This window comes from Lipotes vexillifer, unplaced genomic scaffold (assembly GCF_000442215.2).
Source record: "Lipotes vexillifer unplaced genomic scaffold, Lipotes_vexillifer_v1.1 scaffold397, whole genome shotgun sequence".
Classification (NCBI taxonomy): domain Eukaryota; kingdom Metazoa; phylum Chordata; class Mammalia; order Artiodactyla; family Lipotidae; genus Lipotes; species Lipotes vexillifer.
In genome coordinates, this window is record NW_006772681.1 from 4003478 (window position 1) to 4017213 (window position 13736).

The 13736-nt window shown below is 39.7% G+C and overlaps 1 protein-coding gene across 2 annotated transcripts in view; it reads left to right on the plus strand.

Moving 5' to 3' along the window:
• Positions 1-13736, plus strand: part of PIGU (phosphatidylinositol glycan anchor biosynthesis class U) — a 123421-nt gene that overhangs the window by 18415 nt on the left and 91270 nt on the right. The window contains exons 3-5 of one of the 2 annotated variants that reach the window (XM_007447795.1): positions 3089-3148; positions 4580-4642; positions 12351-12460. In XM_007447795.1, coding sequence (XP_007447857.1) covers positions 3089-3148; positions 4580-4642; positions 12351-12460 — 233 coding nt within the window. The remainder of the gene's footprint in view (positions 1-3088; positions 3149-4579; positions 4643-12350; positions 12461-13736) is intronic. The other variant, XM_007447796.1, reaches the window with a different exon arrangement.

Sequence of the window (13736 nt, forward strand, 5' to 3'; positions counted from 1 at the left end):
AAATAAGTATTGACTGATAAAACAATAATAATAATGTATTTTGGGTTTAAAATATATGTAGAATTAAAGCTATAACAACAATAACAGGAAAGGCTGAGAGTAGCTATATGGAGTTTAAAGTGTTCAGAGGTCCCTTTATTGTTTAGGAAGTGGTAAAAGTAATCATTTATATTATACTTTAATTAAACTCAAAGACATATGTCATAATCTATAAGTTAACCACTCAAAGAATAGTAGCTAAATGTATAACCAACAAGCTAATAGAGGGGAAAATGGAATAATAAAAAATAGTGAAGCAAGCAAGAAAGGAGAGAAAACAGCATAGGGAAAATAGGACAGATGGAAAATGAAATAGACAGTAAACTTAAACACACATATATCAGTAATTATATTACATGTAAATAGACTAACATCCAGCTAAAAGATAATGATTATCAGATTGAGTTAAAAAAATAATTATATACTGCTTTTAAGCAACACATTTTAAATATATTAGGACACACGAAAAAGTAGAAAGTAAAAATATAGGAGAAGACATATCACGCAAACATTACCCCAAAACAGCTGATGTAGCTATACTAATATTAGATAAAGAACACTTTAAGGCAAGAAACATTGCTAGAGGTAAAGAGGATTATTTTATAATGATAAAAAGGTCAACACCCAGAAGATACAGTAATTCTACACATAAATTCATCTTACTACATAGCTTCAAAATATATAAAGCAAAAGTGACATGACTAAAAGGAGAAACAGACAAATCCACAGTCAAAGAGGGAGATTTTTAACTATCTATTTCAGTCACTGATATAACAAACAGACCAAAAAAATCAACAAGGACATAGCAGAGTTAAATAAATCCTTAACAAACAACCTAGATGTCATACATAGAATATTACACCCTTAAATGTTAGTATGCACATTCTTTTCAAGTGTTTGTGGAGCACTTATCAAACTTGACCATATTATGGACCACAAAGCAAGTCACAACACATTTTTTTTTTTGGCGGTGCCATGCGACATGTGGGATCTTAGTTCCCCAACCAAGGATTGAACCCATGTCCCTTGCAGTGGAAGCTCAGAGTCTTAACCAATGGGCTGCCAGGGAAGTCCCCACAACACATTTTAAATGATTGAAATAATACAGAGTATTTTGTGTGACCACAATAATAAATACATTACAAAAATATAAAAAGAAAAAAATAATTTGAAATTACACTATAGTCTCAATTAAAGAAGAAATCTCAGGGGAAATTAGAGTATTTTGAACTGAATGATGTTGATAAAACAACATATCAAAATTTGTATGGTGCAGTTAAAGCCATACTCAGAGGAAAATTTATTGCTTTGAATGAATATACAGTTGGCCCTTGAACAACACAGGGTTGAACAGGTAGGTCCACTTATACGCAGATTTTTTCCAATAAGTACGTACTGCAGTACTGTACAATCTGAGGTTGGTTGAATTTGAGGATGCAGAACCATGGATATGGAGGACCAACTGTAAAGTTGTACTCAGATTTTTTTTTTTTTTTTTTGAGGTACGTGGGCCTCTCACTGTTGTGGCCTCTCCCGTTGTGGAGCACAGGCTCTGGACGCGCAGGCTCAGCGGCCATGGCTTACGGGCCCAGCCACTCTGCGGCATGTGGGATCTTCCCGGACCGGGGCACAAACCCATGTCCCCTGCATCGGCAGGCGGACTCTCAACTACTGCGCCACCAGGGAAGCCCTGTACTCAGATTTTTTACTGTGTGGGGGTTAGCACTCCCACATTGTTCGAGGGTCAACTGTTTTAGGAAAGAAGACTAGGACTTCCCTGGTGGCGCATTGGTTAAGAATCCGCCTGCCAATGCAGGGGACACGGGTTCTATCCCTGGCCTGGGAAGATCCCACATGCTGCTGAGCAACTAAGCCCGTGCACCACAACTACTGAGCCTGTGCTCTAGAGCCCGCAAGCCTCAATTACTGAGCCCGCATGCTGCAACTACTGAAGCCCACATACCCTAGAGCCCGTGCTCTGCAACAAGAGAAGCCACCACACTGAGAAGCCCGTGCACCTCAACGAAGAGTAGCCCCTGCTTGCCACAACTGGAGAAAGCCTGTGCACAGCAACGAAGACCTAACACAGCCAAAATAAATAAATAAACAAAGAAATTTTTTTTAAATGTCTAAAATTCAGTGATCTAGGTATCGTCAGAAAAAGATAATTATCCCCAGAAGAGTTTGAAGAATTGTATATTGTAAAGTTTAGAAATTAAAGAAGTATAATAATCATTAAAGCCCAAAGTTAGTACTTTGAAAGACTAATAAAATTAAGAAATCTCTGGCAAAATTTGTCAAGATTAAAACAAAAGAAGATGCACATTACCAATATTGGGAATGAAAAATGGAACATCATTATAGTTCCTGTAGACACTAACAAATAAAATATTATGAACAATTTTATGCCAAAGAAATTGTAAATTTTTGTGAAATGAACAAATTCCTAGAAAACCAAGAAAAAAAAATAAGAAAAGAAAAAAATAGCAAATGCCTAAGAAAAAAATAGCAAATCCGGATAGTGTTTTATCTGTGAAAGAAATTGAATCTGTAATTTAAATTCTTCTCTCAAAGAAAACTGAGGTTGAGATGGCTTCATGGTGAGTTAATTTTCCCAACTGTTTGAGGAGGAAGTAACACTAATCATATAAAACATCTCAGAGAACAGAAGAAGGGAAAACATTTTGCATTTTATTTTATGAGTTCAGCAATCCTGGTCCATTATGGAGTTTCCCGTGCCTATTATATATGTCTTAAAACTAAAATTCATCTCATACCTTTACTGTGTAAACAGCTCTTCACCAGGTATTTAACACATATTAGATTTTGTTTATTCTCTTTACTCAATTCAGCAGATAGTCCCAGTGGCACAAAATGATTCAAGTGGTGCTAAATAATTCTCCCTCACATGTATGCTAGCAAACTAGCATAGAACAGTATTCTAGGAAAGAAATAGATTTTTGTTGACAGAATAGCCTCCTCCCCACCCCCTACTCTGGAAGCTGATAACATTAAATTTTAACTTAATGTATTTGTTTTTCTCCTGCAGACTCCATTAATAATATACCTCTTTCATTTCCTGATTGACTATGCTGAATTGGTATTCATGGTAAGTAACCTTCCACATAAAATCAATATGTATGTATTTTTAATTTTAGAGTGTTTTTTTTGCGGTACGCGGGCCTCTCACTATTGTGGCCTCTCCCGTTGCGGAGCGCAGGCTCAGCAGCCGTGGCTCACAGGCCCAGCCGCTCCACGGCATGAGGGCTCTTCCCGGACCAGGGCACAAACCCGTGTCCTCTGCATCGGCAGGCGGACTCTCTACCACTGTGCCACCAGGGAAGCCCAATTTTAGAGTCTTTTAAAATAAATTTATTTATTTTATTTTTGGCTTTGTTGGGTCTTCATTGCTGCACGTGGGCTTTTCTCTGGTTGCAGCGAGAGGGGGCTACTCTTTGTTGCGGTGCGCAGGCTTCACACTGCCGTGGCTTCTCTTGTTGCAGAGCACGGGCTCTAGGGTGCACGGGCTTCAGTAGTTGCAGCATGCGGGCTCAGTAATTGCGGCTCGCGGGCTGTAGAGCGCAGGGTCAGTAGTTGTGGTGCACGGGCTTAGTTGCTTCGCAGCATGTGGGATCTTCCCAGACCAGGGATCGAGCCCGTGTCCCCTGCATTGGCAGGCGGATTTTTAACCAGTGTGCCACCAGGGAAGCCCTAATTTTAGAGTCTTTTATCTTCTTGTTTTTAAGGGGAAAAAAATCTATATTAGGAGCTCAGGAGTTTCTCAGAACATGAAAGCAAAAAGCTATCTTAAATGTGAATTCATGGAATTGTGATAGTTTTATGGATGTGTGAGGAGTAGTCTCTGGCATCTGACCAGTTCCAGTTCCTTATACTTTTAACATTTGATTTCTGGACTATGTAGTCTTGAATTTCTAGCTTCAGGGTTCTGTGATTGGCTTTAATTGTGGTGCCAGTATAGAGGACATCCTGAATTTCCTAAGCATTCTGCCAAGACATTCTGTGCAGAGGACATAGGCCAGATGAGACTTTAAGGGCAAGAACCTTCAAAATTGAGAAAACAGGGCTATGTTTTGAGTGTAGAAATTTGAAACACTTGCCTAATCTAGAGTTGAAAATCTGGGTCAAGTAGGAGGTCCACTGAGGTCTTCATTAATAATTATAATGGCTGTGGCTTGTTGAGGGCTTACTGTGCGCTAAGTACTTGACCTGCATTAGGCCTGCAAAGCAGTGGGTTTTATTCTCATTTTATATATAACTTAAATAACTTGCGATTACAGAGCAGATGTGGGACACCAAACTGATGTAAGCCTCAGTAGGTCCTAGTCCTCAGAGTTTTCTGGTCAGACCTCCCTGAAGAGGCTTTATCTTTGTAGTCAAAGTGAGGGTTGAGGTTCTACCTGAATGTAAGAATTCAGTACTGGATAGTCCATCACCATCCAAAAACTCCAGACTCTGGCAGCATTCCATTACTCCTATACTAATTAGATTCATTTCCTTTTATTTCTCTTTCTCTTGACAGATAACTGATGTACTCACTGCCATTGCCCTGTATTTTGCAATCCAGGACTTCAATAAAGTTGTGGTGAGTAGTCAGTGGGTGGGACAAAACCAGTGAAATTCGGTAGCCTGATGATCTCTGTTATCACAAAAAATCAAAGGTCGTGTACTTAAAGATCAGCTGTCTTAAAATCCTAAGAAGTGGGAGTGAAGCTTCTGGCTTGTTCAGCCATCCCTGGAATGACCAAACCCAAACCAATAAGACAGTTTTACTAATATATATAGAAAGGTCAGCTTAATCTTTGTGGCTTAATATCCACTCACCTATCCAGGTTCAGACTTTTTGGAGTAAATGGAGTTGAACTACTTTTATATTAATGAAGACCCTTAAAAAATCTTCCATTCTTTTCACCAGTTTTTCTTTCCAAAAGAAAATGAATAGAGCTTTTAACTCACTGTCTTATGCCCATCTAAGGTAAAACTGGATTCCCAATGTAGTTTCTATTTCCCTGCAGAGAGCAATCTTAATGGGAAAATTTGGCATGTATTAAATACCTATTGAAAACCATATGTAATAGCCAAGGAGAATTGTGTAGTGGGACCATTCCCATTTTCCTGGATTCTGAGAGAGTTAACAGATTAACCATGTGTACTATCCATGTAGTTATTTTGGAAATTGTCTGCAGTCCTCATTGACTGGCTGGGAGCCACTGAGAGGATTTAGACTGGGGTGAGTGAAGGCTGCATTCCATTGATGTCTGTTTGTGGTTCATTTTCACTTCTGTTACCAAGTAATAGAACCAGAATTAGCAGTCTGCCTTTCTGTGCTCTGGTCATCAGTAACATAAAGTGGGTGAATTCTAGAATTTTAGACCTCAAAGAGATTTTTAAAATATCTGGACTGAGGGTTCTTAATTTGGGGTCCATTTATAGGCTTAACGGGTCTATAAAGCTCTTGAAATGGTATGAAAAATTGTGTGTGTATGTGCATATATCATTTATTCCAAGAAGAAAGTCCATAGTTGCTATCAGTGCTCAAGGAGTCCTTGATTCCCCCCCTTAAGGGATTAAGAACTGCATATTAGAGACTTAACATCACTAAGACCAGGGAGTATACATCTTAAGCTAATGGAGCATTTGTGACAACATGGGTGAACCTTGAGGACATTTTGCTAAGTAAAATAAGTCAGACAGAGAAAGACAAATACCGTATGATCTCACTTATATGTGGAATCTAAAAAAGTCAAACTCATAGGAATAGAGAGTAGCTTGATGGCTGCCAGGGGCTGGGGGGTGGGGGAAATGGGGAGATGTTGGTCAAAGGTACTAACTTCCAGTTGTAAGATGATTGAGTTCCAGGCATCTACTGTGCAGCATAGTAACTCTAGTTAACAATATCGTATTGTATACTTGAAAGTTGCTAAGAGAGTAGACCTTAAATACTCTCACCACACACACACAAAGACACACACACACACACACACAGTTATGTGAGGTGATAGGTGTGTTAACTAACCTTATTGTGATAATCATTTGGCAATATATGTGTATAATATATCCAATCATCATGTGTACCTTAAACATACAATGTTATATGTCAATTATATGTCAAGAAAGCTGGAAAAGAAAAGAAAGGAAAATTTTAGGGCTGTTGTAAAATGCTTTAACAGGATTCCCTAGAAGGCCAGAGATGAAATAACTGGGCATGAGATTTATTTCAGAAATAAAATAGTAGTGGTTATTTTCTTCTCCCAAGGTAGTTTGGGTATGTAAACTCCAGTCTTTGTTCTTTGAAGTTACCTGCCAAAATATTTAGGGGTGGGACTTCCCTGGTGGCGCAGTGGTTAAGAATCCACCTGCCAATGCAGGGTCCACGGGTTTGATCCCTGTTCCGAGAAGATCCCACATGCCACGTAGCAACTAAGCCCGTGCGCCACAATTACTGAGCCTGCGCTCTAGAGCCCGCGAGCCACAACTACTGTGCCTTGAACCCGTGCTCCACAGCAAGAGGAGCCACTGCAATGAGAAGCCTGCGCACTGCAACAGAGTAGCTCCCGCTCGCCGCAACTAGAGAAAGCCCGCATGCAGCAACAAAGACCCAAGGCAGCCAAAAATAAATAAATTAATTAATTTATAAAAAACCTCTTTATCTCATCTATGAGAATTGGGCGATTGGGATTGACATGTATACACTGATGTGTATAAAATTGATGACTAATAAGAACCTGCTGTATAAAAAAAAAAAAAGTGCTTTGTACCAGAATGATTACTGTGTGTTGTAGGGGGAGGGGGCTACTTGATAATTTTATGTTGTTTTCCATAATTCCCTGGAATTTTCTTTCTAAAATAGATAAATTTCCTTTAGGAATTCCAAAAAGCCTTTAGAGAAATATTCTTAAAATTGTTTGCTTTACCAATGTATGTTATTATTTTATTGAGAAATAAGATTAAAATCATCTTTCTGATTTTAAGATAAAAAAAATATGTAGAGAATTTGCCATTCGCAGACCTTCATTAAAAGAATGATCAAAAAATGTGTCTAAGAAGGAAATAGATGGAAGGAAGGACAAGCATTTACTGAGTAAAAGAACAATAATGAAGACTTATTTGGGGACTGTTACAACAAGATGGATTGATTCACATGTTTCAGTGATTAGAATGGACATCTTTGGAGGCCACTAGTCTGCCTATCATAGTGTGCTTGGTACTTTTACTTTCAGCATCCTAGTGGGCATGTCACTAGTGGTATCTCCTTGTGGTTTTAATTTGCTTTTCCCTAGTGACTAATGATGTTGAGCATATTTTTATTTGTTTATTTGGCATTTATATATTTTCTTTTGTAAAGAGTCTGATCAACTTGTTTCCCATTTTTATTGGCTTATTATCTTTTTATTAGTGAGCTTTAAGTTTTCTTTATATATTCTGGATTTAAGTCCAGAACAAATAAAAGTTTTATAAAAAAAAAATCTATTAAAAATAATTTAGGGGGTGAAGGGTCATGATGTTTACAACTTATTTTCAAATGGTTCTGGAAGAAAAATGGTTCCCGTGTGTGCTTTTGTCTCTCTGTGTGTGTGTAGAGATAAAGAAAATGTGGCAAAACGTTAACAGTTGGTGGATCTACGTGTTTTATTGAATTATTCTTTCAACTTTTCTGTAGTTTGAAAGTTTTAAATACAAAACACTGGAGAAAAAAATAGCATGTATATATGTATATATGGGATATATGTGAATATCTAAGGGAGGTTTGGTAGCTTTCATCTAAGAACACAATCAGATCTTTTCAAAGAAAATATAAAACTGAAATGTGTTGGGGGTTTTTTTCTGAAATGTTGATTACAGATGCTACCATCATATGCATTCCTTTTTTTTTTTTTTACTGATCAGCTGTCATATACTCCAATTAAAACAATTTTTAAGGGGAGGAGAAGCTTATGGGGAAATAATGAAACTAGGTTTCAGTGAGTTTCTTAACAAAGTCAGCTTCAGTGTCAATAGAAGAGATACTTTTAATTTAGTGCGTCAGTAATTTTAATTCATTTCTTAGTTATTTCTGACTTTATATGGAAACATATAGAGATCTCTTTTTTTTTTTTCTTTGTATGATTTAAAGAGGGAGAGAGAAAACTGAATGAGCTATTGTCAATACCCTGGTTCTGAGCACACCAAGGCAGGGTGTGCTATCTGTTATCACCAAGATAAAACTTTATCACCAAATAAAAATTTGGAATAGTTTTGCTTCTCCATCCTTAGAATTCAGCCTACTAGAACATTAAGTTTCTTGGTTAGAATAAGAGTTTCATTTACCCTGTGTCAAAAATTAACTCATTCTAAATGGCAGACTTTGATGATACTAACATACTACTGTTGACTTGGATAGAATATTAGTACATCTTCCCCCAAATCTTTCCCAGTTTGTCAGAATGGGCCCATATCATATAGTCTGGAAGTATTTTAGTCTTGCTAGAATTTGAGACTTTTTATCCCTGGTAATGAAGCTGTGTCTGCACCCTAATGCATCCTGGTAAACTATGGTGCAGAGAGGGAAGACTCCAGCCCCACCCCAATCTCCAACTTGAGCATGTGGAATATGAATGCTGATTGATTGTGACCAGTTGATTCTCATGACATTTTACACCTGCCTCACTTGACAGAAGCAATGTTAGTCTAGTCTGTCCTTTGCTGAGACTGCCCTTATTTGGAACTCAGAATTCATGTTAGAAAGCTGCAGGTGGTTTGATAGGGAGTGATAAAAACCTGTATCCCCTGCTATGCTTAGAGGGTTGTGAATTTGGAGGATAGGTTCCTGAATTTGGAATGTGCTGAGGCTAACAGTTGGAGATACAGTGGGGGTGGAATATTCACCCCCCCACCACCTATAGGTTTTGGGAATGCAAAGGGGTGTAGACACAGCTTCAGTGATTAGAAGAATCTCTTTATTTGGAGTAGGGGAATTATGTCCTTGAAAAAAATCAACCTTTCAAGGGACAGGGAAATGGCTGCATGGGGTAGTGTTGTAAAAGGGAAGGAAAACTCCACCCTGGAGATTTTTTTTAATTCAAAAATTTCTGCTAAAATATAACATACATATGGAAAAGCTGGTTAATGATTACAAAGGTAACACATTCAGGTAATTACTTTTTAGGTCACTTTTAACCTCTCCTGCTTTAAATCTCATTGTTGTTGAGGCTTCTGAATATACCTAGAAATATACCTATCTTTGGGTTTTAAATTGTACTCTTTAACCTTATTTATTTATTTTTGGCTGTGTTGGGTCTTCATTGCTGTGGATGGGCTTTCTCTAGTTGCGGCGAGCGGGGGCTACTCTTCGTTGTGGTGCGCGGGCTTTTAATTGTGGTGGATCCCCTTGTTGCGGAGCATGGGCTCTAGGCGCGCAGGCTTCAGTAGTTGTGTTGTGCAGGCTTCAGTAGTTGTGGCTCGCGGGCTCTAGAGTGCAGGCTCAGTAGTTGTGGCGCATGGGCTTAATTGCTCTGCGGGCATGCGGAATCTTCCCAGACCAGGGCTCGAACCCGTGTCCCCAGCACTGGCAGGCGGATTCTTAACCACTGCACCACCAGGGACGCCCCTCATTTATTTTTATACTTCTAATATTTTCTTGGTGTGTGTGTGTTTAATTTTCCTTAGATTTTTAGCCATTTTCCTGTCTCCAACTGGATGCATGGGGATGTTTTAAAGGGATTTTGTCTGTGCTTAGGGGATCTGAGTCAATATTGAGTTCTAAGGCCAGGCATAATGGTACCTGTGCTGGTGAGATTGGGGGAGACAAAAAGAAAGGTAGCATCGAATCTGGGGACTGCTGACGTGACTGCCCTTCTCTCATGGAGACTCTCCTTTCATAAAATCTTTCTGTTTTAAAGTATTTTGGAAGATTGGGGTTACAAGGAAGTATTCTTTCCTTGTTGGCACAGTGTCACCTTTGCCCAGGGCCTACACATCCCTGTTTAACTGCCTGCATCTCTTACTGTAGTCCTGCTGGCTGGCTTCCAGCCTGGGGAATGGGCCTGTATTCCCATCTGTCTCTCTGGCTGCTACTGGGTGAACTCCCTGTTTCCTTTTAACAGTCTTTGTGGCTCTCACACTCTCCAGGTGGCCTTTTTGCAGTAGAACTCTAGAACCCTTAGCTAGTGGGGCCTCCGTCCTTCCACCACTGCTGCAGCTGTCCTCATTAACTGCTTTGTTTGCTAAGCCTGCCCCCTTCTCTCTGATAAAAACACCTTAGTTTATATTTTGCCCTTTTAATTAAATAACCCCAGCTGTGAATGGCAGCATAAATCTTACTGATGATAATTCCCACCACTTAACTTGGACTCCCAGAGATGATCAAAGGGAGGCTTTTGAAGTTTGTTCAGGTTTTTTTTTTTTTTGCGGTACACGGGCCTCTCACTGTTGTGGCCTCTCCCGTTGCGGAGCACAGGCTCCGGATGCGCAGGCTCAGCGGCCATGGCTCATGGGCCCAGCCGCTCTGCGGCATGTGGGATCTTCCCAGACCAGGGTACGAACCCATGTCCCCTGCATCGGCAGGTGGACTCTCAACTACTCCGCCACCAGGGAAGCCCTGTTCAGGTTTTTTGATTAAGCCTCTACCTAAACCTCTGCAAGAAATCTGTGGTTACCTGTATTTCTGTGATGATCCTGGGATTTTCTTTTGAACTGAAAGATGGCTCTTAAAAAATTTTTTTTTAGTTTAAAAATTTAAATATCCAAAATATCTAAGACATGCAAAAATATATGAAGAATAATACATACTGTGAACCTATTTCAGCTTAAAAAATTAAACATTTTACATACAGTTGCCTCTCTCTGATACTTTCATCTCCTTACTCCTTCTCTCCAGTTACCACTGTTCTGAATTTAGTGTTTATCATTCCCACACATGGCCTTAATTTTTTGTGCATTTGTAAATATACCTAAGTAACATATAGTGTTATTTTGCATGCTTTTAACTTTATGTAAATGGTGTAATGCAGTATTCTGTTGCCATCTGTGTTTTCATCCTTAAATCTTTAATCACACACTACTTTGGCTTCTCTGAATTACTCTGTTTTATAATAGGTTGTGGCATTGATTTTATACTATCTAAGATCATTAAATCAGCAGGGCTACCCATTTGGGGTTCAGAGGCTTTTTCTATCTGTAGTGTGACCCATGTTTGCTTATAGGGTTGCCTAACTTTTTTTCAATCTGGAACACACCCATGAACTTGTTGGGACTCGCACAGGGGAAGGCAAGAGCTTTCCACCCCCATCTCACTCCCTCTAAACTATCCGGCTGCCCAGCCACACCCAGCCTTCCTCCTCCTTCTCTTCATCATGGTCATTTCCCACTTCCTCTGTGGAAGTCAAAAACTTGAAACAGGAGAGCTCGGAAGAAAACCCAGGATACTGTGACATTCAGGGGATCGTTCCACTTTGCATGAAAATATTACGCTTTGATGGAACTTTGGAATCCTTAGGCCACTGATGATAACTCTTAAAAATGACTAAACACTGCTTTGCCATTCAATCATTCATTTAGCCATTCAACAGATATTTATTGTTTGCTCACTGTGCCAGGTATTCGCAAATAAACATGGTCTCTGCCCTCATGGAACTTATAGTATAGTGAATGAGAAAGATAGTCAGTCACATAAATAAATAAAAAAGTTATGAGGGGCTTCCCTGGTGGCGCAGTGGTTGAGAATCTGCCTGCCAATGCAGGGGACACGGGTTCGAGCCCTGGTCTGGGAATGATCCCACATGCCGCGGAGCAACTGGGCCCGTGAGCCACAACTACTGAGCCTGCGCGTCTGGAGCCTGTGATCTGCAACAAGAGAGGCTGCGACAGTGAGAGTCCCGCACACCGCGATGAAGAGTGGCCCCCCACTTGCCACAGCTAGAGAAAGCCCTCGCACAGAAACGAAGACCCAACACAGCCAAAAATAAATAAATTAATTAATTAATTAAAAAAGAGTACACACTGTATGATTCTATTTTTATCAAGCTCTAGAATAGGTAAAACTAATCTCTGGTGATAAAAATCAGGTCAGTGGTTGTTGGGAAAGAGAAGAAGTTGTTTGTTCTGGGTTAAATGCAAAGAGCTGGGAGCAGGAGGGCAGTGGCATGTTCACGGTGCTTGAACCCAGAAAGTGAGAGGTGTGGGAAGCGAGCGTGAAATGACCCTGCAGAGGTAGGGCCAGGTCAGGCAGGCCATGTGGGCCATGGAAGAACTTTTGTCTTCATCCTAAAAGCAATGGGAAGTTATTTGTTTCATGTGTTTTGTCATTTTTTTTCCAGTTTAAAAAGCAGAAACTCCTCCTAGAACTAGACCAGTATGCCCCAGATGTGGCTGAACTCATCCGAACCCCTATGGAAATGCGTTACATCCCTCTGAAAGTGGCCCTCTTGTAAGTATTCTCTGACAAAACAGGGCTCAGTGCCAATGAATGTGAGGAAAATCTGATGAGACTTTCTCATGTTGTTTGTTGTATTTTTGGAGATTTGCAGTCTTAGTCATCAAGTATTTGCTATAGTTCTGTTGTACAACTGGGGTTCTGGCCAGGAAAAGAGACAGAGCCATCCTGTCTCTGTTGGGACAAAGCCTCACACAAGCACATGCACAATCGACCCTTCACAAATGCTTTTTCACTCGATGCTGATCTGGTTCCAGCCTCCTTGTAACCAGTGTTTCTAAAAAAAAAGGTTTTCCAATTGTGATATATGGATTGCATAAAATTCTGATCTTTATGCAGCAGTTATTTCAAGCAACTCCTATGTTTCACGTACAATTTAGTCCCCCATTTGTAGTTCAGAAAACTGAAGTAAAGTACCAAACAGACCCATCCCAGCTGGATGACCAGTATGAGAGAGTGGAACTTACTGAGGCTCTATGAAAGAATTCTTTAGGAGTACCAGTGCTGCCTATAACTTTAATTCTTTCATGTTATTCCTGTTTATATTCCTGAGATAGGCAAATGGGAATAATTATTCAGTCAACTAATAGTAAATGTTAATAATATACTAGTTCCTAAGGATACACAGTAAAACAAGGCAGACAAGTTTCCTCATGGAAAAACATGATCTTAGAGCTTCAGATTTAGAAGGGGCCTTATGAGGACAGTTTATTCAACCCTTTGCCTTGTGTGTGACTCTTCTATTCAGTATTCCAGATAGGTGGCTGCGTAGCTGCTTCTTGAACATCACCTGCTATTTAGAAATGGCTTTTTTTCTCCTCCCACCAAACACATTTGAGGTATCGGTTCATATCTATGTATTTCAGAAATATTGGTGGGAACTACCTAATAGAACCAGAGGTTTGGCAACATTATGAATCCCTTATGGACTCCTATGTCTCCAGGGGGTAGTTTTGTAATAGCAGCAGCCATTTCTTGAAAGGTTGTAGAACAAGCCTATCTGTAATTGCTGAAAAAAAAAAATCAACAATTTCTGGGCCTTTAGCTTTAGAACTGCTAATCTTACAGCTCTGAGAGGTATTGGATTTAAGGTCTTTATTTGCGCATAATAATTATAATCTCTCCCTGAGACACTGGTATGTTTCTTCCTATCTGATAATCAGAATTATGTAACTGGTCTCCCTTTTCACTTTGTCTGCCAGGAAACTCAGAGCCAGATTTAAAGCTGATTGCTACAGTGTTGTAGAAGACCCATTTGTTCTTCTTTCCC